This window comes from Chiroxiphia lanceolata, chromosome Z (genome assembly GCF_009829145.1).
Source record: "Chiroxiphia lanceolata isolate bChiLan1 chromosome Z, bChiLan1.pri, whole genome shotgun sequence".
Taxonomy (NCBI): domain Eukaryota; kingdom Metazoa; phylum Chordata; class Aves; order Passeriformes; family Pipridae; genus Chiroxiphia; species Chiroxiphia lanceolata.
The window spans coordinates 46,796,291-46,822,937 of NC_045671.1; the positions used below are offsets into that span (position 1 = coordinate 46,796,291).

Below are 26,647 nucleotides of genomic sequence, written 5' to 3' on the forward strand. Positions count from 1 at the left end.
GATTGATAACTGTATGAACAGTTCACTCAAAGACTAATAAATTGTTTTCCTACAAGTATTTAAAATAAATTCATTTTTCAAAAATTTTTTTATTATTATTTTTCTATAAAAACAAGTGATAGCTCTGTAGTTTTGCATGACTGAGATTTTGTGGAGTGAGAAGACTGCTGTGATTAAGTGTTTTTGAGAAGACCCCAGTGTGCCTGTGAGGATTTTTAAAAATATTGCTATCCCTCTCGTAGTACAGTAGGAATTTGTGGGGAAAATATTATATGTTATGAAGTGTGAGAGCTGGAGAGTTGTTAATATAATTTTTTTTCTATTGGACGAATATTATGATTGTGGTGCTATTTCTAGATATAAATTATATTTATACTCGTGATTCTATATATACCTCCCATGAAGACAATAAAAGTTGCAAACAGAATGAAAACTCTCAATAAAGAAATCATACAGGAGGTGAATGTTTCACTGAACATAGATTATGAGACAAAGTTATTAGTGGAGTCTTATAACAGGAATTGGATTATTAAAGAACAGGAGTTACTTTTACATATATTCATAATTATATTCAAGTGTTTTCTGATTGTTGTCCTCAGAAACATTTTTAAAGCCATTTTATATTACATCCTAAACAAGACTCCCTTATTTTTTCCTCAAGAAAGGGGAATCTAAGAGAAAAAAAAAGCAATGCAACTTAGTAATAAAATGCTGATTTGAAAGGTGTCTTATCTATGGTCCATCCTCCTTGGGCTAATCTAGATTTTTTTTTTTAGTGCCATTTCTGATTTCAAGGACAGTTCTGGAAAGATATGTAATTTTTCAGAGCAGTTTTGTGGCATTTTATTTTCATTCTGTACAGGAAATGCAACAAAATGCTGCATTTTTCCTTTTAAGTACTGTTTTTTTATCAGGTGATAGGTAGTGGTGAATCCTTCTTTGTATCCAGTGTTCATATAAAGTTTTGACACTGAGATGTGAGATATATTTCAGATGGATTTCAGAGTTTACTCAGTCTGGGATTTGCTTCTGTTGGCCTGAGACAATACTTGTGGCTATTGCTGACACAGAATAGCATTTGGGGAGCAGGACTACATGGCAAGTTGTATGATACCACTCATTGGAAACTGAAAAGGAGACTTCACATATACCAGAGGAAACCTCAGAAAGGACAATATTTAAAAGTATTTGTAGTTCAATATGTTAGGGTTGCTGGCAAGTGAATAATATCTTCAAACTGTGAGCACCTCCAGATGTTCTGGTGAATAGCTTTCTGAGTAAACTATTGCAAGTCACTTGAACTTTTCTCAGCCAGGAATCTCAGCTGTAAAAACTGAAGCACGGCTTTATGCAGTTCTTGAGCACTGCTGCCAAATAATGATTTTTAAATCCATCTTTGTGTTTTGGTATCAGTGGGAAATAGTTGATAAAGTAGGTGGCTGAAACCAGAGACCAGTTTAGGCTGATCCGAACATGGTAGGTTTTTCTAAAGGTAGGTAATTCTTTGGAGGCTGTTGATACAAACCAGGTGGAGTAATACCTGAATATCCTGCGTGCTAGACACTGGAATTTGGATTTTTATTTAGTTAAGGGGGGGGGGGGGGAAACAACTCCAAAAAACCCCCTATTTTTTGACTTTTTGTTTTCTAGGGAGAGAACCTAGGAAAAAGAGCAAACTTTATTTTCTCCTTCTTAGAGATGTGATTTTTTAAGTACTGTTGTGCCACTTTTGACAACTGTATTTTACAGTTACCAGTCCTTTCTGAAAGAGGATAACTGAAACTAATATCATTAACATATAGTTTTTTATTTTGAATCATTACTGGTAGACTTTTAGTACCAAGAAAACAAAAGAATATCTGCCTTTTGGATAGCTTCATTTTTAAAAAATGTATCTGAAAGTCTCCTCACATTTTTTGTTTCTGGTCGTGGTTACTTCAACAATGTTGTTTAATAGGAGGTATCCACAAAAGGAAAGCCACAACTGTATTAATTGCTCCTTTAAGGAAAGTGAGACCTTAAATGTTGGGAATTTTAAGTCAGAAGTGTAATATTTGAAGTCCAAAAATTGAGTCTGTTGAGGGATGTTTTTAGTATCTTCTTTAGATATGTGAGAAGAGAGTTAGCAGTTTGCCACACTTATAAAGTTTGGCGAAGATCTGACCTTTTTGAATTCATTGCTTGCAAGTTATTATTTCTAATCACACGCTTGATTGACTCCAGCTAAGTAACTCTGACTGAAAAGCCAGGGAGTTAAATCTAAAACCCTAAGTATGTATTTTAACTGAAAATAGGGATCATCGTGGAATATGTTCTCAATCAGCATTTGACATTCATCTGAATATATAGCTTAAAAAGAGAAAAAAACCACAGGTAAGCACTGTTCTATCCTTTGGCAGGAGCACTGTGTGAAAAATCGTGATTGAGCTCTGAGAATGAAAATGGAAGCCCTGGAGCATACAGAGAAATAATAAAACTGGGCCCCTGATGGTGTTACGCTAAGTGCGGTTAATATTGTGAATGTACTGTGAGAGAAAAATCAGGTGAACCTTTGAAATCCTTTAAGAGATTGCCAAGTCATTTTGAAGTTTCAGAAAGCTACCTGTAAATTAGCTAATGAAAGAACTGATTTTTAAAATAAAACGGGACTATATGCAGATGTTATCAGTGTTTGGAAGATGTAGAGTATGGTCTTGCCAGACCATTTCTCAGATGAGAAGATCTTCGATGAGTGGTCTTGTTTTTCCCATAATGACAGAAGCTCCTGAGGAGGAGCTTTTCGGTTGGTTCTTAATTGAAAGGAGTTAGAGATCATGTCACTGGTATAGTCAAAATGCAAATTACTTTATTTTCAGGAAAAATGTGCAAAAGAGAATTGTTTCTGGTTTTGGTTTGGTTTTGTTATTTTTTTTTTTTTTTTTTTTAATTAAATAAGGGAAAAGTAATGCTACTTGCATATTCTCTTTTGACAGGTATTAGAGTTGTGGGTTTTTTCCCTGTCCTTCAGACATTTGACAAGAAGTATCAAATGTTTTGACTTGGTTGGAGTATTTGGTTTTCTTGCAGGTAGATGATGCTGCTGGAGCGTTTGACCACAACAAAATTGTTTTTTGTTTCCAGATGAGAGTAAGATTTGTATTTGGTGGATGTTATAAATGAGAGTAAAATACGGATCCATGTTAGTGCATCTGATAGATGGTCTCATACGCTGGGAAGAGTACTTTGTGAAAGATGGTGACCAGAAACAGGTGTTTGAGTGGCTGTAGATTCTCCTGGGATCAGAAGGTTAGATAAACTGCCCCTAGGACTTAAACAGGGCAGTTATTTCATGTCAGTTTAATTATCCCTATGTTTTGTGAGGCAGTCACTCAAGTGGTCTGGAAATATTAGGAAATTAGAGGTTTTAACAGCTTTGAGGGCAAAGTTCTGGTTGGGTTTGTTTGGTATTCATTCACTTTGTGATTGTCTTAATGCAAGTGATGGGCTGTTTAGGACCACGAGGCATGCTTAGTGCCAGTACAAGATTTAATCGAGACGCTATCATTCAGCGGGAAATGCCTTTCAGTCCAATTTTATTTATATGAATTTTCTCTGCAACTCAGTAATCTCTGCTTGGGGTCATTACTTTGATTTTAACTTAGCAATGTAATTCCTAAAGTGCTTCAAATAAAAATATCCTTGAAGGAGTAATAAGTTTAAATAGCTCTGAATCAGTTGAAAATAGTTTTTTAATTTTGTTCAGGCTGGGAGCGCAAACTGGCAGGAAAACAAATAGATGGAGGAGGAAAAAAGAGATTAAGCATAAATACTCACACTGCACCATACAGTTAAAGAAGTTAGAGATGGGGCAGAAAGGTTAAATATACCCCTTTCTAGCATCCTGGTATTAATAAATATCTAGTGACAAAAAATAAATTAATCAGCCAAATGATATTTAATACTTGGCTTTTTTGTTTGTTTGGCTTTGATTATTTTGATGGCATTAATGATACAGGAGATATAAAAATGTAAGTATCGCTTCCTAAATTAACAATTTAGTTACTAAATGAAGAGAAAATGTCTTAACATAAATAAACCACAAATCTCTAGTCATTTCAGCCAACCCCATTTCTTTTATAAAGCACTTCGGATTTTATTTTCATTAGCACTGAGAGGCACTTTGAAATGAGTAACTAGCAAATAAGCAAACTGAGATAATTCCAGTTTATATTGTTGAGTTAATAAAACTAATAAAATCTCTACATTTCCCAAGGTTTTCCATTATTACTATTTAATTTTTTTTATTGCAGAAGAAAATTGTTAGGGTTATATAGTCTTAGGCATCATGGAAATTTTCCTTACCAGTTTTACATTTCCTTATGACTTGAAGAAAATGAGGCTTGTTTTGTAGCTTGTGAACAAGGAAAATGCACCTTATTAGTGGTTTCATCTAGGTGATTGTTAGCTTCCTCATTGGTTTTTCTGATGTATGCTTGAAGGTTCATTTTTTCAGCTTTCTAAGAGGATTTTGGCAGCGTAGTGTACATTTTACAGGATAGTAAATAGAAAGTTTTTTAGGAGCTCCTTTCCTTTAGCAGTTACTCTATTGTATTTAATACTATGACAAATATAAACACCAGCAGTTGCAGTTCCATGTAAGGTGCCCCAGTGACTGAGTTCTGTACAGTGTTGTGCTTTGCCATACAGTTGACAGTTTTTCTCCTATGTGGTGGCAAAAATTTTTTTTTTTTTATTTTAATCATGACTTCTCTGTCCCTGTCTTCTTTCTCTACCTTTTTTGTGTGTTTGTGGTGGTTTTCCATTTTGTTTCCCCTCTCCCTCTGCCTCTCCTCTTTTCTCCTGTTCTATTTTTCAGTTTATTTTTCTCTTTTATGATTTTTTTCTTTTTCATTTTCTTTCTCTTTTTCCTTCTCTGTTTCTCACTGAGGAAGGGGAAATGTCTGCTGTCAGTAAGAAATATGGAAGCCTGATTTAAAATACTGTTGATCATTTATCTAACGGAAATTTAAAGAAGCATTTTTTTACCTTACTGGGTGCCTTTCTTGTGGTCATTTGGATCACCTCCCTGTAATAGTCACTTCATAGTAACAAGAAACCTTCTCTTAATCTCAAAAGTTTGGGACTAGAGCAATATAATAGACCCCATATTTTTGAAACATGATGTAAGGATTGTTCATTAAGGTATGGTATTGAAGATATATAATCCTTTTATTCTGTGAGAGGATATTTTACATTATGCCATTTTTGTCCCATTTTTTTAGTTATACTGTAATTTACAGTCACGATCTTCTTATTAACAATCGACACTTAAATCTCAGTAAATATCAAATAAGTAGACAACATGAAGGTGAGCAGATCAAAAATGCGTACAGAATAGCCCAGCAAAGTTTAAATAATCTAAAAATACGAATACACAAAAGAATATTTGAGTGGCTTTTTCATGAGAGCTTGGATTTTCTTTAGTTTTTTAAATAAACATACATCCAACTTATTTACTTTTCTGATTTCATGTTTGATCAAGTTTTATGATCTCTGCATTGTACACATTAATAGATATGTATATATGTCTGTCCAAATGTGTGTGCGCATCTCTTCAGAGCTGTCTTTATATGTATGTATTATTAAAAAAAATACAACGAGCTAAACCAGGGTTGTTTTTTCCTTATAATGCAATGACATTTACTTTAATTTAACGTAATTTGTAAATATACAAATTATTCTTAAAACGTGATGATTAATTTTCACTGCTTATATGACAACATATCAGTGGGAGGAAGCAGAAGAGCTGAAACTACACTGTTTAATACTCCTTATTTTGATTTTCTTCCACTTTTCATTGTAGTCAAAATGCAGACAGAACACTTTGTGCAGAAGAGGGAGAAAAGCACTTCTTGAATGAGATGTTTTGGTTTTTTCTCACTTTGCCTTGATGGTAGCGATGTGGTATCCTGAACAAAGGCATGCCTTGGGATGAGTGAGCCATCGAGTGAACATAATTTCATGATAGTGTATAACTGAAGAAGAAATTATTTTTTTCCACACCTTTTCTGTGGGTAGGTCAATTCCAGTGTTTCCACCCCACACTGGTTTGCTAGTCTGATTTATGGCTCATGGCCCATCATCAGTCGCCTCTTATTCTCCCGGTTTTTTTGGCTTTGTTTGAATGCCACATTAGTCAGTAAGGAGTTAATTTCCAATCAGCACTAGCACAGAAGCTTCTCCACAGTGTTTCGTGCAAGGTTTTGGTGTTTTGTACCTGTCACTGCCCCTCTTTCACGCCTCTGTGGGTATGGAAATGTTTGGAGACAGAGAGGGGAGTGGGCTGTGGGCTCAGTGCTGCAGCCCCCTGACTGCCTGCTGCATCACCCACTGACGGTGCCTTCCTCACGCTTCTCTGCTGTTTGTGGCACGCAATACTCCAGGGAGTGCAGCAGAGGCGGTGCTGTCCCAAATCTGCCCTTCCAGAAATTTCTCTCCAAAGCCAAGCCCTCCTCCGTCCCAGGGCCAGGGAGCACTGATAGTGTCGGCATCACTGTAAAAGTGCCAGCTGATAAAATGTGGGCAACAGCAGCAGTCGGTCTCATAATTGTGTTTTGTTGTGGTTGGTTTTTAGTAGTCTTAGATTTGATGGCTGAAACCTGTGTGCTGCACTGGAAATGGCAGCTAGCCTTTTTTTGTGAAACTCTCACTAAGATTGTAGCTCTCCAATAGCCGTGGATGTTTTTTTATCCTCTGTCCAACTCTCAGCAAAGTAAACCCAAAACACTTGGAAAGAAGCATCCCTGAAGCAATGAGGAAAGGAAGAGGTTCAGCATTTTTAGGTGATAAGATGTAACAGTTAATAGCTCAGCAGTTTAAAGGATTGTTTTGCTTTCTATCTAGATTTATTAGTATGACTTCGTTACAAAGACTGAATAGTAAAGCCAGTTCACGTAGGTTTTCAAAGCCTCATTTATTGGAAACTATGGAAATACCAATGATGCAGTGTTTACCAGTCTGTCTGAAATTGGTATTGTAACCTCTGAACCTGAAAGAAAAAATATGTTATACTTCCTAAAATTATTGTGCTCAGCAGAAATTCTCTGTGTATTATATTGTTTGTGTATGTGCAGAAATGGGAGACTCTACAGTCCTGTAATGAAACAAAAAAACTCTCTGAAAGTCTGCATAGTTGGCACAAAGTGCTGTAATGCTTTTTCTCCAAATGAAAACTGTCAAAGCATGTTGTTTCCTTCTATAAAAATATTATGGTTCTGTGCAGTGTTTTGTACCCCTATATATCTATTTAAGCCTGGAAGTAGAGATTATAATTTAAGCCTGTGTTTTGAACAGAGTTTGTTATTTTCTTATATGTAGCCATCTTTTTAGGCATTACCTATCCTTTACTCCCACTGATGTTATTGAACACAATCTTTGTTGTTTTTATTAATTTTTCTTTAATTGAATTTTTCACTTTATTTTTTCTTCTGTCAAAATATATTTGTTACTGTAACCTTCTGAGTTGTTCAACTTGATCATCTTTTATAATTAATAAGGGAAAAGTAGAATACAGGCTAGTTTAATACAAAAATATTTTATTACCTAGAACGTTGTATGCAAAAGGAATAAATAAAGAATAAATATTATTCTTTTAAAGCCCCTTGTATTATTCTTTATGAGGAATGTTTCTTGTGATTGTTCAAGACTATCTGTATTTGACTGTATGCTGACAGTCTGCCAGTGATTCAGCATGATGCTGAATCTCCCAGCCACAGTTTTTTTTGAGATCGTTTGGAGTAGAAACTACAAAAATTGTTACTGTTACCATTGTTATTTTTCATAAGAGTTCAGACTGTCATCTCAGCTGCTTGCCACTTTCAGCTTCATTCCACTTAGGAATTATTTGCTTCATTTCTACTTGAACCTGCCACTCCTGCAGCTCATGTTTGTAACAGAGATGGACAGATCAAAGGAGTCAGAACCCCAGGAAGGGGGAAGTAGGGCAGTCCTCATTGGCACAAAAGGCAATTAATTTTAATTGTTAGGATTATTATGTCTTTAATCTATAGGAGAGCTTTAGTAATGGAAATTGTACAAATTAAGTATTCTCAATGATAAATCATGACTGTTTAAGAATAATAGTTTTTTAAAATATGCAGACCTGGAGCTCTGTCCCAGTCCTGACAAGGCTACTGGCATCCCACCAGGTGAATAGGAGGACTCAAAGTAGTAAATGCCATGCTGAACACCATGAGTTGTCATAGGGCTGAGTCTGCAGAAACTACCAAAAAGGCAGGCCTGCCTTTGATGCACGTACCAAGTACTTAAGGTTCTGTTATGGAAGGAGCAAGGTTTTTGCTAAATCTGTTTTAATAACTGTTTTAGATTAACACCAAACAAAGAAAGGTACTTCGTTTTTCAATGATTTGTGCCAGATGGTGTTGTGCATAGGTCTGCAGTCTGCATTTTGAGTGGAATGAACATTTTGGTCAGAGCCAAAACCAGAAACAGACGGACGGTAAGGAAGAAGAGCTGCATCCTTTGGAAGAAGATGGAGATCCTTGCCTTTAATTAGCAGGCCTAATCTCTCCAGTAAGTGACGTGATCATTTTCCTTCTTAAATTGTGTCTTTGTTGTTTGAATAGTAGTAAAAGTAGTCTAGTCCTTCCCTTTCTCCAGTCATTCTGCATCTCAAGGTGGGTTGCAGTTGTGCTGCTTCTCTTTACTGCCACGCTGTGGAAAAAGAATCTTGGCTTGAATGCTGTACTGTATTTTCCACAGCATGGCAGTAAAGCAAAACATTGCAGCTTCATTTCAGTCACAAACAGGATTGGCTTCCCCGCCCCCCCCCCCCCCACCGCCTTCTTCCCACGCACACTAAGCAGCCAGTAGATGCATCCTTACAGCTTTTGTCTGGTGTAGGGATTCACAGTGCTACTCCCTCCCATACTATGGCCATGTGTTAACTGATAAGATCACTGTGGAAAGAAATGGATTTTCAATAATGTGCTTCTGATTCAAGCATGTAGATGTGAATTTAAGCACCAGCACCATATTTGGGAATCCATATGGGTAAGAGTCATGTTGAGAGTCACATTTCAGAGCCTGGGACGGAAAGGCATCATGTGGCAGGAGATGCATGCTGAGGAAGGAGAGCCTGATGCTGTGCAGCATGTGGGACAGCTCGGCTGTGGGTTGAAAATCTTCCTTGTGAGGAGAAGTTTGTTTGAAGAGGAGCAAATGTGCTTGGACACAGTCTGTGTGGAGCAAGTAGTTCTTGATTCTTGAGCCTTGGACTCCTGCCAGATTAGCTTTTGGCAACCAGCTGGACAGATTTACTGAATGACACTTGGGCAATAAAAAGCTGAGTGTTAGCAGTTTAATTTTAAGTGTCTGATCCACTAACTCTGTACTTTAGATGTAACTTACCAGACGATGTGCAGTGTTTGCCAGCCACAGTGGCAAATGTGCCCAATACTTTGTTCAGTGACAAAAGGTAGTGCTAACGTCTGCTTTGTCTGCTCTTTCCTGCACTATGTTTGCAGTTATTTCTTTATTAATTTTTGTCTCATTCTTGTCTATTTCCACTTCCTCTTGTTTTTTCTTCCTTTCAAACCAGTGAAGGAATACAGGAGTAAGAACTGGGGGAACTCCAGCCCTCCCAGTCAGTCTGCTTTGGTCCTTTCCAGGAAGAAAAGCAATGTAGGAAATGTTTAGAAGGTCAAGCCTGCTCTAGGATACTGCCATTTAAAGGCCATTCATAGGCACATGAAAACTTTTTGTTTCTCTCAGCCATTGCATCTCCTTTCAATGACACTAATATTTATTTCTTTCTGATTAATCTCATGTATACAAGGAATAACTGGTGCTTTTAATGTAACAACAAATGCACATAACTGTCTAGAAATATTTAAATTTTCTTTGTCACAAGACAAGGTCTTTTTAGGTTTCAGTCTCTACAACCTCAGCTGCCTGTGAGCATCTGGGAAAATAAATACATGTGACAACAATGCTAAGACAACTCTGGGGTTTTTATTGTTTTGGTTTGCTGTGGGAAGGTTTGTTGGGTTTCTTTTTCCTTTCTTTTGTGTGTTTGGGGTTTTTTTCCCCTAGAGGGTGATAGGGGGTAGCTCAGTTGCGTAGCTTTCATCCTGGTTTTTTTGGACTCAGTCAGTTCTTAATTAAATGTGTGGCAGAGAGCTTTGTTGCATATTGCACTATATGATGGTGAATAGGTTCATGTAATAGTGGTATTATATGAATAGTATATAGTACTAAAATAGACTGAGAGGGCATGGTGTTTTCCAGTGTGTGTATAGAAAGCACTGTTGCCTCTTCCTGGAGGTCATTAGGTGTGACCTCAGAGTGGTAGTTCAAAAAACAGATTTAGATATTTTAGAATTACTTCTGCATCATAAAAATAGCAGTAGGAATGGTAGTTACTGCAAGAAGAAACTGCAATTTGCTGTGGAAAACAGTCTTTGTTGTTATGCGTGTTCTTAGCAAGGAGAAATACCTTTCCTGTGTAAAGTCATTAAGGGTGTTGTGGTGAGATCGTGTTAGTTAACTTCCTCAAGAAATCAGAAGTTAAGTGAACAAAATGCAATAATTTGTGTATTTTCTGTTGTTTATTACAAAGAACATGAAAGCAAAACATTCAGAAAAAAAATCATTCTAACCTTCCTTTTTCATCCTTCACAAAGTACATGATTTTTGTCTTCATGTTTTTTTCACTTAAAAATTCTGGTTTTAAGGACTGAACTGAAAGGTTCATGATCATTTTTTCCCAAAGAGATGAGAATATATTTAATCACAATCCATAACACACAGAGAAGAGCAGCCTCTGACTGGTTTTGAGATCCTAGATCCATATCTCACCGAATTATTGATATGGGTCAGAACCAAATTCACTGTGAGTGTGTGTGTATGTGGGGAAAGGCTGGGCCCAGACCTGTAGGTCCACGGTAAGGTCTGCACATCAGGCCTGTGCTGAGGGCACAGGGCAGAGCTGGAGGGCAAGGCCCGCTGCCCACGCAGAGCACACGGCAGAGCTGCGGGCCCTGCAGCCGGGCTGTCAGTCAAGGCAGAGCAGCCTGGTAGCCCGCCCACACCACACCCCTGCAGCCCGTGGCTGGCTACAGCAAATCTCAGTCGGGCCTGGAAGGTCCTGACAGGATATCCTGCCGGGGAGGGAAAACTGAACTCTAATACACGAGGCTCCATGCAGTCCCTCTCTCTCCCTTTCCTTCCCTCTTGCAGCCTGATCCATCTGAGTCGGTAACCCTTTTTTCCTCCTCTCTCTTCCCTCTTCTCCCTCTCCAGCCAGCACCATGCAAACCATCAAATCTTGTCAGTAACTATTCTGTGCTTTCTCTCTCTTCTTCTCTCTTTCTTCTGTCTTTCTTTATTCCTTTTAATCTGTTTTCTTTTAGTCTTTTCCTTCTCTTGTGGGTGGCTTAAAACCAATGAATTGTGTTTTACTAAAGCTGGTATATGGATTGTTTTAGTGGGTGTTTCCTGTGGAATGGGTTTTTGCGCTAAATGTTTTAGTGAAATGCTTTCTTGGTTGTATTTTTCTCCTGTAAAAACCTTTTGCCGAAATACCTTGTTTTTTCTCACTAAATTAAAAAGAATTTCTCTTAGAGAAGAGTGTGTGACTCTTTCTCCAGACACTAATTAGAGGTTATAGCAAACCAAAAGGCTTTTAGAAAGTCTTAAATAAAAAATGCAACCACTCTGGCCAGTTATAGCTTAATCTGGAGCACAACACTGGGGTCCCACATACCTTGCTGTTGGGAATACTGGATTTAGAACTTTTTGCCAGTGACACTGAAGGACAGAACCATCTTTGGTTTTTTGTGTGTGCATATGACTGGAAACCTGGTCACAGCAAACTTAGAGCCTACTTTTATGTGACCGTTAGAGTGCAGAAAGGCGTATTGTTATAGTATTGTTTTTGCTAGCATCACCTGTTGAGGAGCTTAATGCAATAATAATAATTTGGCAAACTAGGACCAAAGCTCATAATTACACAGAAAAGCTATACTGTCAAAAGCACATGCCTACCACTAAGCTATGTCTGATTCATTTGCCCAGCAGGGAAAGTCAAACTGTTTGAACAGCTAAAGGAAAACCAGTCTTGATTGCATCTGTCAGCTTTGACCAGGCACTTGTGTTTTGTTTTTCTGTGATTGCACTTAAAACTTTTTATTCTCTTTTGTCTCTAAATGTGTTGAGCACCCATGGAATCAGATCCACTTTTCTGATATATTCCTTCTTAAAAGGAACAGGAGGAGCAAAGAGGACTTCTTTGGCTCTTGTGTAATTTGGTTTCTAAGCAATTGTGATTTGCCTGGAAGTTTAAAATCCATATATTTTCCTTTTCATTTATGACTGCTTAGGTGGAATAAGCATGAAGGGAGAGACAAGAAGAGGCAGAGAAGAGGTGAATAATAAAAATGAGAAGAGGCAGAACTATCTTTGGAGGAACTGGAGATTGTCAGTTGCTCAGTGGTTTGGAAGAGCCTGTGCTGTGTCCCATTCATTGATTCCTTCTGTCTTCTCTTCCATTATCTTCGACTTTGGTGTTCATCCCACCTTAAAATGACCTGAGCTAATTTTACATGAAAGTGAAAATATATGATAAGGGATGGGAGTCTCTTATCTCCAGGAGTACCGCTTTAGCTATTAGTTAACAATAGCTGTTGAACATTATGTGAAGGAGTAAGTGGGGAGATAGTCATGAGAAGATGTGAAAGGGATGAGTTCCTCTAGGGGATGAAATTACGCACTACTTACTCATGTTAAATTTAAGCCTCACACTGCAGAAGTTTCTGGTTTTAGGGTTTGGGTTTGCTTCTGAAAAAGCAACTCTTCTTTTGTATGTGGCAGTGGTCCTTGTTAACAGTTGTTGGTTTGGTTTTTAGAGGGGGAGGTGCATGACGGAATACAAGGAAAGTTTGATCCAGCAAAAGGACTGCCATTTACAAAACTGAAGTGGAGGATTAGGTTGCCAGTTCCAGTTCATAACTCACTTAATAATTAAAACTAATGTTCTAAAGTTGCAATTTTTTTTGCATGTTATGGTACTTGAATAAGACGAAGAGTTTTTTCTGAAATAAGTGGCTCTACCAGTTGTTTTTATTTCTGTAACTGGGTTGCCTTTCTCATACAGTTTATATTATATTCTTATGCGTTCTGTATGAAGAGGAGGGATCAGTGTTACCTGCTTGCTCACTTGCTCTTGCTTGTGCATACACACATACACGTGCTTACTTTATCTCATAATATCCATTTAGGGGGTTAAGGGAGGGAAGGAGAAGAATATAAACAGAAAAACCACATCCTGACAGCTGCCTCCAGTTAGTCTTGTTTTTCCCCCAGACTTTTAAATCTTACAGTGGCTCCTAATTTGTCCCACATGCGTCTTCTCCCAGTGGGGCTGTTTTCCATTTCCTTTTTGCTTTCATTTGATCCAAAGTAAACAGTTAACAAAGAATAAACCAATTCAGGCAGCTGTCAATGGACCATCAGCTTTCAGGTGTCTCAAACAGGAAGAAGAGGGCATATAATTTTGAAGGTAAGAAGAGAAAATGGTACTGAAACCTGATGCATTATGTGGACCAGAAAAGTATTTTGGGGTCTTAAGTCTGCTTAAGACAATGTGATCACAGAGTGTCCAGGAGATAGATTTTGGGATGGCTGACATTGTTTTGTTAACATGTGTACAAAGCTCTTCATGTAAAAAACCTTTTAGATTAAAAATACATTGAGTGCATGACTCAAGATGAAAAACCACAACACTCATAATTCATGAGATCACAATAGCCTTTCCACAGAGACCTCTTGGAGTATATAAATGTTGCAACTGCCAAATATGGTGATGCTGATTTTTAAGATGTGGTTTCCTACAAAGTCTGAAAGCATCTTTTATGTAGAGGAGTGTCCAGGAGCAGGGTAGATAACCCAACTTTATCTTGGAGATGTGCAGACATGTCAGAACAGCTTTCTCCTGCCTCTCCAGTTAGGTTATTCTTTTCTAAGTAAAAATTACTTATCATGCCTGTAAGACTCAACAAAGTAATTCATCATGTCACTTGAAAACTTCTCTAGTCTATGTTTAGGAAAGAGCTAAAGGGTTCCCTTCCTGTTTCATCCAGAAAAACTCGAAACCAAAACAAGAAATGATGCCAAAATAATACACTTTATATTGAGGTCTCCAAAATAAGTGGCATTGCAGCTAGTTGCCTGCAGGTCATTATTGGCTCTGCCTTACAGTATTAGAGTAAAACCTACCTCACCAGCTATATATGTCTGTCTGTGAAAACCTAATACTATCACAGAGGCTCTGCTTCCACTGAAATTTGGAGATCTATCTACACAGACACTCTTCCTGTCATTGCCTAGCTTTGGTGGCTTATTTGGGTTTTCTTCCCCCCCCCCTCTCCCCCCGGCTACAGTCTCTATGAGAATGATTTTCAGAGAGATGATTCTTGCTACAATGATATTTGGTGTATTTCTGTAATGGAGGTTCTGGGGCTTAGTGTAGTGTTCTTTAAGTTCTCCAATTTCTCAAAAAAATTGACAGAAGAAAGTGAGCTGTGTTTCTTAATTTTGCTTTCATTGATTTCTGCTATGTGGAAATGACTAATAGCAAAGTCATTCTGTAATGGTAAAGAATAATGCAGTTGTCTTTGAACACCTAATTCTTTCTCAAGCAAGTAATCCTGCTGGCTTTATCTGAACTCCGTGGAGAAGTGAGATCCAAGGGAGACTTAGGCTCCTGAAGGGTTAAATGGGCTCTAATCCTTGCAGTAGTCCTGAGAAAAGGCAATGTAGTGAGGGCTAGCTGGGGCTTGGATGTGTTTGCCAAGAAAAGTTAGTTCTGCTGAATGTGAGGAGAGAAATGTACGGCAGAAATGGACCCTGAGATCTACTAGGTTTTGTGAGAAACAACAGGCAGGTTAGAGGAAGCTTGGTGTCAGGACACCTCTGGGAAGACTTTTGCACAAAGAGTGGAAGGTTGGCTGCAGCCAAGTTTGCGAAAGACAGACTGAGGCAGCCTTAAATGAACACTGAGTTTCAGAGAAAGAAAGCAGTAGTAGAGCCTGTAGGTGGCATAAGGTGCCTCCTATGTGTTGTTTTTTTTATGGAATTGCAGGGCTGTCCAGTGAAATGTCAGAGAAACATAGGGATCTGTGCATGGGAGGCCAGTAAAAGGCTGCGCTTAGGGGCAAACACAGGTGTCTTCTGGAGTGGGGCAGCTGTTGAACTATACAGTTCAGTATAGACAGTAGGTGTGCTATCTGTATGCTGCTCACGATTAACAGTACCAATTTTTAATTTTACTCTACTTTTTTAACAAGTAATTGTTTGATTTTTTTATTTGAAGTGTCTGGTAAAGCTAACACATTTCATAGCAGTTGTTGTTGTCTCTGTTACCATGACATCTGTCTAAGTAAAAATACTGCATATTTCTCTCTGCCCTCACAGTGTATTGCAGCTCTCTCACTATTTGTTTTGGTAAAAGATAGAAGTGGGGTTTTGTTAAAGTATAGCAGCAGACCAGGCACGTGGTGTGATTTCTTGGAGCTGTCCTGTGCAGGGCCAGCAGTTTTACTCAGTGATCCTTGTGGGTCCCTTCCAGCTCAGGATATACTGTGATTCTCTGATTTCTTTTGGATGAGCAAACAAGTTATGTTTGCTAATTTCCCTAGTTATGCTCATGAGCTAAAGAAAATGTAAGTGAGAGGGAGGCAGCCAGAACTGGTGAGGGGACGGGGAAGGAGAGGAGTCCTCTGCAGGAGTTGGGATCTATAGCAATAAGGAGGCAGACAAGAAAAAATACTTCGTGCCTGAGAGAGAAAACAGTGCACACACCACATGCACACAAAATGCAAATGTGTATATTTATGCTACTGTGAAGGGGGTGGTTTATATTTATGCTACTATCACAGGGGTAGGTGTAGAAATAAGTATCAACAATGCACAGCTTATGGGATTTGTATCACTGGCACCACTGTTTGCCCAACTGGGTATAGTAATGCATTCCTGTCTCCTTCAAAACATTCCTTTCATCTCTAGCTAATGCTGTTTAATGGGCCTAGATAAGGACTGAGTAGAAAGAAGCTGAAGTTGTGTGTGGGGGGGGTGTGTGTATGTATTTAGCTTCACTGTTTTTAATCCCCCCTCTTGGTGAAAAGGCAATTAGAAACACATTGGCTGGAATGGAGGAAGGGTCTTATGTGGCTGTCATCTCTCACCTGTTTTACGTGCTTTTACTTCAACTGAATCATTGAGTTGCCTTAGGAGTAAACTCAGCGCTGCTGGAATAAGAGGAATAAATCAGCTGTATCTCCACACACTTGCTAATTTCTGTGCTAAAGCATGAGAAAAGGGAAGAGGATCAGGTACAGATACTGCCAGCTAATTTTTGAGAAGATGAATGTGAGGCACCTAGTTAGGAATGAGATCTTTTGCTCTTTTATTATGTTCCCCTCCTTGAATTATCTTAACATTTTTACAAATGAAACATAGTATGAATTCCATTCTTGACATGGCACAACCTAGTAAGAAAACAAAGATCTTCACTTTGCATTTTCTCTTTAGATTTTTTCAAAGATGATATTTATGTCCCTCATCTCTTCTCCCCATTCCTGATCCTTCTCTCCAGCAGAAAGAACATCTCTCCTTCTTGAGTTGTTAGAAAGCTTTTTCCTGCCTCCTACTCCATCTTGAACTCAGAGCTGTATGAGGCAAAGTCAGTCTAACAAAATCACGTGTCTACTGCCTTGCATTATTTGTTAGAAGGACAGAGTAATGCAAGTTTTTCAGAGATTTTCACTAAATCAAAGTGAAGGTAAACTGAAACAACTTGAAAGAAATATAATTTTCTGCATAGTCTTTCTGTATAAACTAAAGTTGAGAATGTAGTCAGACCACAGCAGCCATGTACAGTGAAAGAAACTGCCACTGTTTGCTGTTCTTGTCTTAAGCTGCAAGTAATGGATCTTGGCTTCCTGTGTGGGGTATAGCTATTTCTCAATGAATCCCTGGTCTAGTTGGTTGTTTCTGCATTTATTAAATGACACACAGGACCTCCATTTGCAAAGAGTTGTTGCCTCTCCCATTTCTCATGAAGATGAATTAATAATTTTTCCCTCTTAATTAGGTTCCATCTGCTGTTCCTGTCTTGAATTCTAAAGGTTATAGTTATTACCATATTCATAGAATCACCCAACTGTGTAAGAGAACTCTAACAACAATTTTAAAGCCAAGTTCCTCTGTTATGCCTCATTCAGTGTACTTTTTGCTGTCAGTGATAGGCAAGCTGATCATGTGGGGCCAGTCCTGCCAATGGTTTTCTGTTGTCTTACAGCAGAAACGTACCATCCTGCCAAGAGAAGTATTTCTGTGTTTCAATAAAACTCATACAAACTAGAGCTTCCAAACATTAAACACTCAAATATCCATAGCTTTTGGATGAAAATCTTTTTAATATTCTGGCTTCCTCTAAACGTGTAATGCTTAATATCTTGTTGCTTGGTATTATAAATTGAATGCCTAATAATATATATAATATATATATATATATATATGGCGTTTAGTTGAGTGGATTTGGCATGGACAGGCAGCCTTGCCTTTCTCAAGAAATCTGAAAAGAAAGCCTGATAGACCAAGATGAATACTGTGTAGAGATTGAGTGATGATTTATTTTCCTGTGAAGGGAGAAGGGCACTGGGGATCTGATCTTAATGTGTGTGTCACTTCGGGTACAAGACCTGCAGCTACAAGATAATCACATTACAGTCTTTGGCACAAGGTTAAATTTCCCTTCTCTCTCACCCTACATGTACATACCTTTTCTTAGCTTCTCTGCTTTTCTCTGCTTCTCTGTGTTCTCAGTCCATAGCAAGTATCTCAAGGTAAAGCTTACTTTCTGCTTTCCAGTCATCCATTTCTTCTGATCTTGTCTTACACTGGTGACCTTTTAAATGTATATTTACAAGAAGAAAGAAAATAAAGACATCTGTGGATTGCTTGCCGGTCAGAATCCCTTTCTTTGGGGACTACTTGGTTGTTCCACTGATAACTAGATAATAACTTTCACTGCCTGAAAGTTTAATAACTTATTGCTTGTCTTGCATTTTGGGTGATTCCTCACTTCATCCAGTGGGTGGTTGTCTCTGTTTCTGCCCCGGCTTCTCTTTCCCCTCGCATTCTGCAGTCCTGTGCTCCTAAGTTGGCCTGAATGAACGTGCGATATGACAGATGATCTTCAGCATGAGTATCAGGCAGTTCCTGAAAATCAGAGATTGGAGGTCTGAGAGTTGGCATCTAACAGTTATTTCTGGTTGATGTTAATAGCTTATTCCCCCTGCTTCACCCCTTCACTCAAAATTATTGCCTGTACAGTGTTATGTGTTCACTTAGCCCTGTGCCAGAGGTTATCAGCTTTGTACCTGTGCTAAAACTTAGGAAATAGCATGTGCCTCTTCTCCCTTTACAAGTCAGTGCATTAGTTTGAGCTGCTGAGGAGAACAAGTATACTGAAAACTCTGGATGAAGATGGCTGAAAGGTTGCTCAATGATGAAGGGGCAGGCGGGCAGCTGTTATTCAGCTGTCCCAGCATGGTTTGCCAGAGACATCTGTCAGTGCCCTCAGTCCTTTGTTATAAAGATGGTAATTTTTTGCCTGCCTGCAGTGGTGAATTACAGTGCTCAACCCCTGCCCGTGTTCTTGTTTGGATCTATTTCAGAGGTTTTATCTTCGTGTTATTTGATAATGGCCAGGGAGCTCTGAAGCAAAGTGGTTTAAATGATTGTTAATTATGCTCAGTACTCTTTTTGCAGGTTATTCCTCTTACCTTACATCTTAGTTGGTTCCCTACCGTGCTGCTTGCCATGTTCTTGACAGAGACAGGCAGTGATACACTCCCCATTGCTGTCTGTAACTGGAAACCAGTAAGAACTGTGTGCATGTGGTGTGCAGACTGAGTCGCTTTGTATACTTAAGTGACAGTCCTTTAAAATATTGAGGTATTGGAGGAATAGTCTTAGCTGTGTTGCCATTTAATTGACTCTTGATCTAGATGAGAAAGTGTGCACAACTGTGTAATTTACGTGCTGACATCTATTTTAGAAAGTAGCAATTTATTATGGGAGCTAAAAATGAGACCACATTTAATTTCGGCTTTTGGTAATAGGGGTTTTTTTTGAGTCCATTGCTAATGGTAAAGGAGCTGTAGCTATCTCCTCAGTAGATTTGTTTGTGTAGCATAAATTGTACTCACACTTGCAAAGAGAGCCCTGGGACATGGATATTTGACACTAAGCTATAAATTTTCTTTATCGAACAGGTATTTTAATGTATTTCTTCAAGTACTTCAAGGATCACATCCTTCTCAGTGTTACCCTTAGAGTTAAAGATTTTGGAGAAGAAATCCATTCCAGGAGATGGGTCAAATTCTGTTTGCATTTTTGAAGCTCAAATATATATTTAGGGATTGGTAACAATCTGCAGTTTGTGTCTGATTATTTTTTTAGTCTTGATGAAGTGTATGGTTATTGCCAAATGTATTTATTCCCTGAGGCCTTTTGTGGGTGGGTAATATCTGTTTTTCTAGTCCTCAGTGGACAAGAGTATATTTGGTTCCCATTTACAGATGAGTCAGAAGTGTCTGTTGCTGACCTTTTGACAAGTTAACGTTTGCCTCTGTCTCCATTGTCTGTAAGGACCTCTTGGATAATTTTAGGTAATATCTCTTTGGAGGCAGGGAATAAATAGTAAGTACCTCAACCTCTCTACATCATCTTAATTACAGTCATTATCAGGATTTGGACTTTGCTGTATGTTTTCCATCTCTAGTTTATGGTTGTTATTCCAGAATTTGGTGAGAATCTGCTCTAGATTTGTCCATTTTACTGAACTGAGCAAGTCTACCTGGGCAGGAGTACAGTGCATGTGTATGTAGCCAACTGATGGCTTTGTTTATCTTTATGAATTCAAGGTGCTGCTGTAGCAACTACAGATTTATTTTTTTTTTTTTTTTGTGATAGAATTATCAGCTCTGTAGCTTAGGAGGCTGAAAAGCTTTTGAACTCATAAAGGAAAAGCTTTTGAACTCATAAAAGAATAGTTATTTTTTTATTTTGTGTACCTTTTATTTGGAATTGAAAATTACAGCAATTTAGGTGTAATTTGAAATGTAGCATAAAGGAAGACCTAGATTAACATTCTCTCCTGTGTGGCTGGTGTCTTTCCTCTTTTTTGTATAAGAAAGATGAATGAGTGAGAAACAAACCAGTAACACTTCTTTTTTTTCTGACTTAGCTCATAGGTCTAGGAAATTGGTAGTTAGCAACAGGGAAAGACAATACAATTATTAGCTTATTTACTGGACACGCGTTGCTGGGGATGACCCCCAGCAAAGGTGACTGGTGGCATTTGGAATTAAATCCTGCTCTCTTCAGATTAGCAGCACTTGCTGAAACAATGAATAAACAAGGAGTTAAAGGCTGGTCATTTTAGAATGTTTTAAATGATAATGAGGAAACAAAAGCAAAGGACTTCTTGCTCAAAAAATGGAAGAATTGCCTCTCCTTTCTTCTGCTGAAGTTCTTGTAAAGCATGAAAGTGTTATTCAAACCCTAGGTGGAAAAGTGTGGGTTTTTTGCACTGAAGGGTGTTTATATAAAATTCATGGACCAGATGGTTTTGAGTGCCATCACACAGCACTTGCAGGAGAACCAGGGGATCAGGGCCAGCCAGCACAGGTTTATGAAGGGCAGCTCCTGCTTGGCTTAGTCTCCTATGACAGTGGGACCAGCTTGGTGGATGAGGAAAAGTCTGTGGGTGTTGACTGCCTGGACTTTAGTAAAGCACTTGACACCATCCCTCACAGCATTTGCCCGGAAAAACTGTTTGCTTATGGCTTGGACAGGTGCACTCTTGTCTGGCTGGATGGCCAGTTAAGAACTGGCTGGATGGCCAGGCCCAGGGAAGTGGTAGTCTATGGGTTGGGTAATTGCATTCCCCAGGGCTCAGTGTTTGGGCCAGTCCTGTTTTATATTTTTATCATGATCTAGATGATGGGATTGAGTGCACACTCAGTTTGCAGATGACAGACAACAAGTTGGATGGAAGTTTAGATCTGCTGGAGGTAAGAAGGCTCTGCAGAGGGATCCAGACAGGCAGGATCAATGGGCTGAGGACAGTTGTTAGGGGGTTTAACAAGGACAAGTGTTGGGTCCTGCCCTTGAGTCATAACAACCTCATACAGTGCTACAGGCTGAGGGAAGAGTGGCTGGAAAGCTGCCTGGTGGAAAGGGACCTGGAGGTGCTGGTTGACACCAGCTCAACATGAGCCAGAATGTGCTGAGGTGGCCAAGAAGGCCAAGGGCATCCTGGCGTGGATCAGAAATAATGGGGCCAGCCGGACCAGAGCAGTGACTGTTCCCCCTGTACTCAGCATTGTTGGAGCCACATCTCAAATTCTGTGTTCAGTTTTGGACCCTTCACTACGAGAAGGATATTGAAGTGCTGCAGTGTGTCCAGAGAAGGGCAGCAGAGTTGGGGAAGAGTGGAGCAGCTGAGGGAGCTGGGTGTGGTTAGGCTGGGGAAAAAAAGGCTCAAATGGGATCTCATCATTCCCTACAACTACCTGAGAGGAGGCTGGAGTGAGGAGGGGATCGGTCTCTTCTCCCAAGTAACAATGAATAGGACAAGAGTAGGCCTCAAGTTATGTTAGAGGAGGTTTAGATTGGGTATGAGAGATAATTTCTTCCCTGAAAAGCTGGTCAGGCATTGAAACAGCCTGTCCAGAGAGGGGGTGAAATCACCATCCCTGGAAGAGTTCAGAAGGCCTGTGGATGTGGCAGTCAGGGTTTAGTGGTATGGTGGTGTGCTGGGTTAATGGTTGGACTAGATGATCTTAGAAGCCTTTTCCAACCTTAATGATTCTATGATCATGTGTTCTCTGCCATGAAATAAGCTAGGATGTTTAGGTGCTGTAATCTTAAGGCCTTATGTGAAGCTGCAGATGTTACTGATCATAGGAGAAAATTTTTCCCCCTTCTCCCTCAAACAAAGGGGAATTGTGATGCAGAGACAGACAATGAAACACTGCCTGTGCCATAAAAACCAGAATGGTGTATGCATTAGTGCTTCATAGGAGTGATCAGTGAAATTACTAGATGTAATTGATGTTTGTGTAAAACAGGGAGCATTTGGTTTTTTCCTTCTTGTGGTTAATGTTCAGTGTGATAATGCAAATGAGTCCTCCACACCACTCCCTACTCTGTCGTGTTACATGCACTTTTTATCTTTTTCCTTTGTCTTGTGCGTACTAGCAGTTGGTAAATGGCTTTTATGGAGGATAATATATTTAGAAAGCAATTTCCATCTGAGATTTTTACGGCTACATCTCCCTCTCTGTGACCTAGGGAGTGGAAGGCTGACATAATACAGTTATCTTTCCAAGTTGAGTCACTTTAAAGCATGTACTCATAATATATGTTTTTTAATAATCTCTCCTGCCACAGAGCAGAAACTGGTCTCTGAATGGGGACAATCAGATGAAACTTGCTTCCATGTAAACATGGCTTGGACAGAATCAGCCAATTTCAAGGCGGATTAGTGTCAGTGCAGTGAAAACAGGATAAGGGAAGTATGAATATAGGGAGAACTTGAGTGTCACTTGTAAAAGAAGAAAAATCTGCATAAGATTGTCTCCCTCCCTCAGTCTCCCCAACTCCAAAATCTTGTCCTGTCTCATGAGCCTTTTGTGCTTATAAGAGTAGGGCAACACAACAGGGCAAAAAAATGAAGGGAGAGCTCGCCTGCTGTGCAGTCAAGCAGAGCGTAACACTGCTTTCTCCACATCTGCAAGACTGCAGGTACAAATTGACAGATTTCTGTTCCTGATGCTCCTCCAAGGTGCTACCGCTGTTTGCTGTCCTGTTTTTGACCAGCTTGGGTTTGTGTTTTGATTGTGCTGGTGACCAGGTTGAGGAAGATACATTTTAAAGAAAAAAGACCTTGTAGGGTAACATATTTTTAGAGATTTGTACCAATTGCATTATGAGAGAGTTCTTAAGCTTGGGATATAAGGGCATCTGCAGAGACCTTTTTTCTTTAGAATCCATCCTGTAAATAATGTTTCACTAAGATTGATGGAGAGATAGACAACAAGTTAGCAAAGGCATATAGTGCCTTTGGAAAGCTTCATAAAAGAGTTTGGCGAAACAAACCCTTGAAGAAAAGTACAAAGATCAGTGTTTACAGAGCCATAGTGCTGACTACTCTCTTATATGGGTCCGAATCATGGGTCATCTACCGCCACCACCTGCGACTCCTAGAACGCTTCCATCAACGCTGTCTCCGCTCAATCCTCAACGTGCACTGGTCAGATTATGTGACCAATACATCTGTTCTAGAACAAGCAGCTGTCACTAGTATTGAGGCCATGTTACTGAGAACGCAGCTGCACTGGGCAGGACACGTCTCAAGGATGAAAGATCACTGCCTCCCTAAGGTCTTGCTTTCTGGTGAACTTGCCACCTGCTGCCACACGAGAGGAGCCCCGAAGAAAAGATACAAGGACTCCCTGAAACAACATCTCAGCCTTGGCCATATTGATCATCATAACTGGTCTACTCTGGCCTCCAATTGGGAGGTCTGGAGACACACCATCTATAACACTGCTGATGCCTTTGAGAACGCACGCAGGATCACCCTTGAGGAGAAAAGACAACACAGAAAGAATCGTGTCTTGCAGAATATTCCACCTAAGGAGTCTTTCTGCTGTGCCTTTTGCAATCGGATATGTCTGTCTCGTATTGGCCTTTTTAGCCATCAGTGTGCTTGTGACAAACATGGGTAGAGCCCTTTCCAAATCTTCGTTCGTGAAGCCTAGCCATGATGAGTGCTGTGTTTGGGCTGTAAGTGCACCTTTTTGGCTCTTAGGAGAGGTCTCAGAAGCTGTGGCTCAGCTTGCAACAGTGAGTTGAATAAAAAATTGTATATATTGCAAATCTACAGTTGAAAACCTGGCTAAGCAGCCCGGGGCTCATGTCATCTCTAACTTTTGTCTTACCCTTTGCACCTACATTATGATAGCCCAGAACATGCTGTGTGGTTAAATGGGTTTCTGCTGCAGGTTTGATGTGTGAAGATGGTTTAACAGGGCGTTTTTATTCTGTTAAGTATACAGTGTGTCTTAGTATTTCCCTCCTCCAAATAATCTTTATCCATGAAAACAGTAAAAAATACTGTTTGTCTTGGAAATCTTATTTCATGGTGTTTACAAACAGCTTACTCATTCTTAGTACTTCTCTCAGATGTGTATTTTTTTAAATGGCCTTCTAAAATTATCTGAGAATGAAGCTATAAAAAACTGAGGGCTTGCAGATCTGAAATGATGAAGAAAAAGAAACACACAGAAAATTCATTGTGATTTCCATGTTGCAAATGATAGCTGGGGTTCTGCCTTCAGGAACAAAGGATTAGCAAGAGGCAAAGCTTTTTGTAGAATTTCTGAAGTAATGATGTGTTTGTGCCAACTTGCAGCAGCTCATTGAAAAGCGTAGAATATATTACTGGATCAGCTTGCTCCTTAACTATGCAATTTAGGATAGCATAAATGTATTTCAAATTAAGTGGGATCTTATGTTGATTTATTACCTGATTAATGTCATCCTTCCTATCCAAAGTGATGTGTTTCCAGATTCCACTCCCTACTGATTGTTAGTACATAGGTTCTCCCTCTCCCTGTGGAGGGAATTTCTCTTGGGATGAAACATTCCTGGAAGAAGGCTTCTTTATGCTAAGGAGCTGCATGTTGATTGGCAGTGTTTTCTAAGCAGGTTCAGCCAACAGCACTCATATATTTCACAGAGATCTCTGTGAAAGATCAGTTCTCTTATTTAACAGTTGCTTTCAGTCCCCTCAGTTTTCATTTTGACCCTTTTTGCAAATGTAAATCATCCCAAGAAGTTTCTTTCATTTCCCTCTTCTGCAGACCAAGAATTGAGGCATTTCTGCTGTAATATTTTGGATAAGCTTCCAGCTTTACTAACCCTATTTTATTTTAATCTTCTGGCACACACTGTAGATCTTGGCAAGCTGAAAAGCTGTGGTTCAGCTGTTGTTTCCATTTTATTTTCTAAAGATGTGAATATGTTTACCCAAATAATGAAGAACTGTGAAAAGAGCATAACAAACACTTTTCTGCACCTTCTTTTCTCTACAAAAGTATTGTAGGAGTATATAAAATACAAAATAATTACCCTGCACCTCAGGAAGAAGTCAGTTACTTCTTTATAGTAAGGTAACTATAACTTGGGGGTTTCTCTTCTTCTTTGAAACCATAAAAGGAATCCTGGCTGTAAGTTCCTTAACCAGTTTGTCCTAAAAGCCAAAATTCTCCTTGTCTGTTGTTTGAAATGACTGGATGGCTGTTTATGAGCTTTGTTAAGCTTGCTGTTGTTTTAGAGTTGAGTACATGCACCATAAGCAATAAAATTTCCAATTCAATGATAAACAGTCTTTTTGAACTGAGCTGGGGAGCAAGCTGTCTGATTTAAGTCCTGAGCATGTCTGTTGATAAAGGTAGAAAAATATTGTGTTGGAAGTGTTATTTTCAAGTTGCTTGATATCACTGAGGTCTCTGAAAGGAGCTCAGAGGAGCCTACTTCTCTTCTAGCTATTCCAGTGTTATGCAAAATCGGTAACAACAGCTTGCTCTCTTCTGTTGCTAATTTTGGTCTGTACTTATGCACCTGGCATTGCTGCAGTTGCTTTGCAACTTTTGTAAAATTGCAAGGCAGGAGTCATTAAGCATCTGTTTTAACTATGGAAGAAATGTTTTTCTGTTTTGTTTGGGTGTGCACAGATTAGTTTGCATAATAAGAGCAGTGGTATTGGCTCTGTCTTGCACCAAATCACATCTTTGATTCTGGTAGTAACAATATCGATGACTTCTAGGAAAGTTCAGAAAAATGCTGCAAATAAAAATTCATGTATTTCCTTGGTGTACTAGCCTGGCTTTTGGCAGTTGGCAACTTAGATTAAGGGAAAAAAAGAATATTTGAGATGGAGATTCAATTAAAATGTTGGTTAAGAATAAGATTTGGAAGCATTTAAGTTTCCTTTGATTTTTAACAGACACTGGGTTTCTTCTCCGTGTGGGAATACTTCAATAAATACTTCAGTATTGCCTAATATAATTCTTTTAATTGTAAGGAGTTAAAAAAACAGAAAGAGAAACTTCTAGGACTCTAGTGGAAATTTTGACTAGCCTTTCTATGTGCTTTGCTGTGTCTGCAGAGTATTCTGTAAATTAATTCACATATTTTCTCTAGGAGTGGGGATATGATTTGTTCACCTCACCAAAGCATGTTCTGATCTCAGAAATAATGCTACACTATTTGAAAATGCCTTCATCTTAAAGCAAATCAGGAAACAGATTCTGATATTTTGGTGGCAGTGAAATTTCTGAAAGTAAAGATCTTGACACCATTCAAAAAGTAGAGAAGAAAGAAGTAATACAAGCAGATTAAATATTGAAAAATATAATTTTTATGAATGTAATTTTGAAATCAAAACAGCTGCTGAATAGAACTTCGGTACAAAGTTTGCCTAGAGATGAATACACTTGAAAGGTATTTA

At 39.0% G+C, this 26,647-nt stretch overlaps 1 protein-coding gene across 6 annotated transcripts in view; it reads left to right on the plus strand.

Moving 5' to 3' along the window:
* The window catches only part of EFNA5 (ephrin A5), a 218,424-nt gene that overhangs the window by 37,574 nt on the left and 154,203 nt on the right, over positions 1 to 26,647 (plus strand). The window contains exon 1 of one of the 6 annotated variants that reach the window (XM_032675814.1): positions 10,890 to 10,943. The exons of the other annotated variants lie outside the window; for them this stretch is intronic. Within the exon in view, the coding sequence (XP_032531705.1) occupies positions 10,906 to 10,943 (38 nt within the window). The 5' untranslated portion in view covers positions 10,890 to 10,905. Of the gene's footprint in view, positions 1 to 10,889; positions 10,944 to 26,647 lie in introns of those variants that run through there. 6 annotated transcript variants of the gene reach the window in all.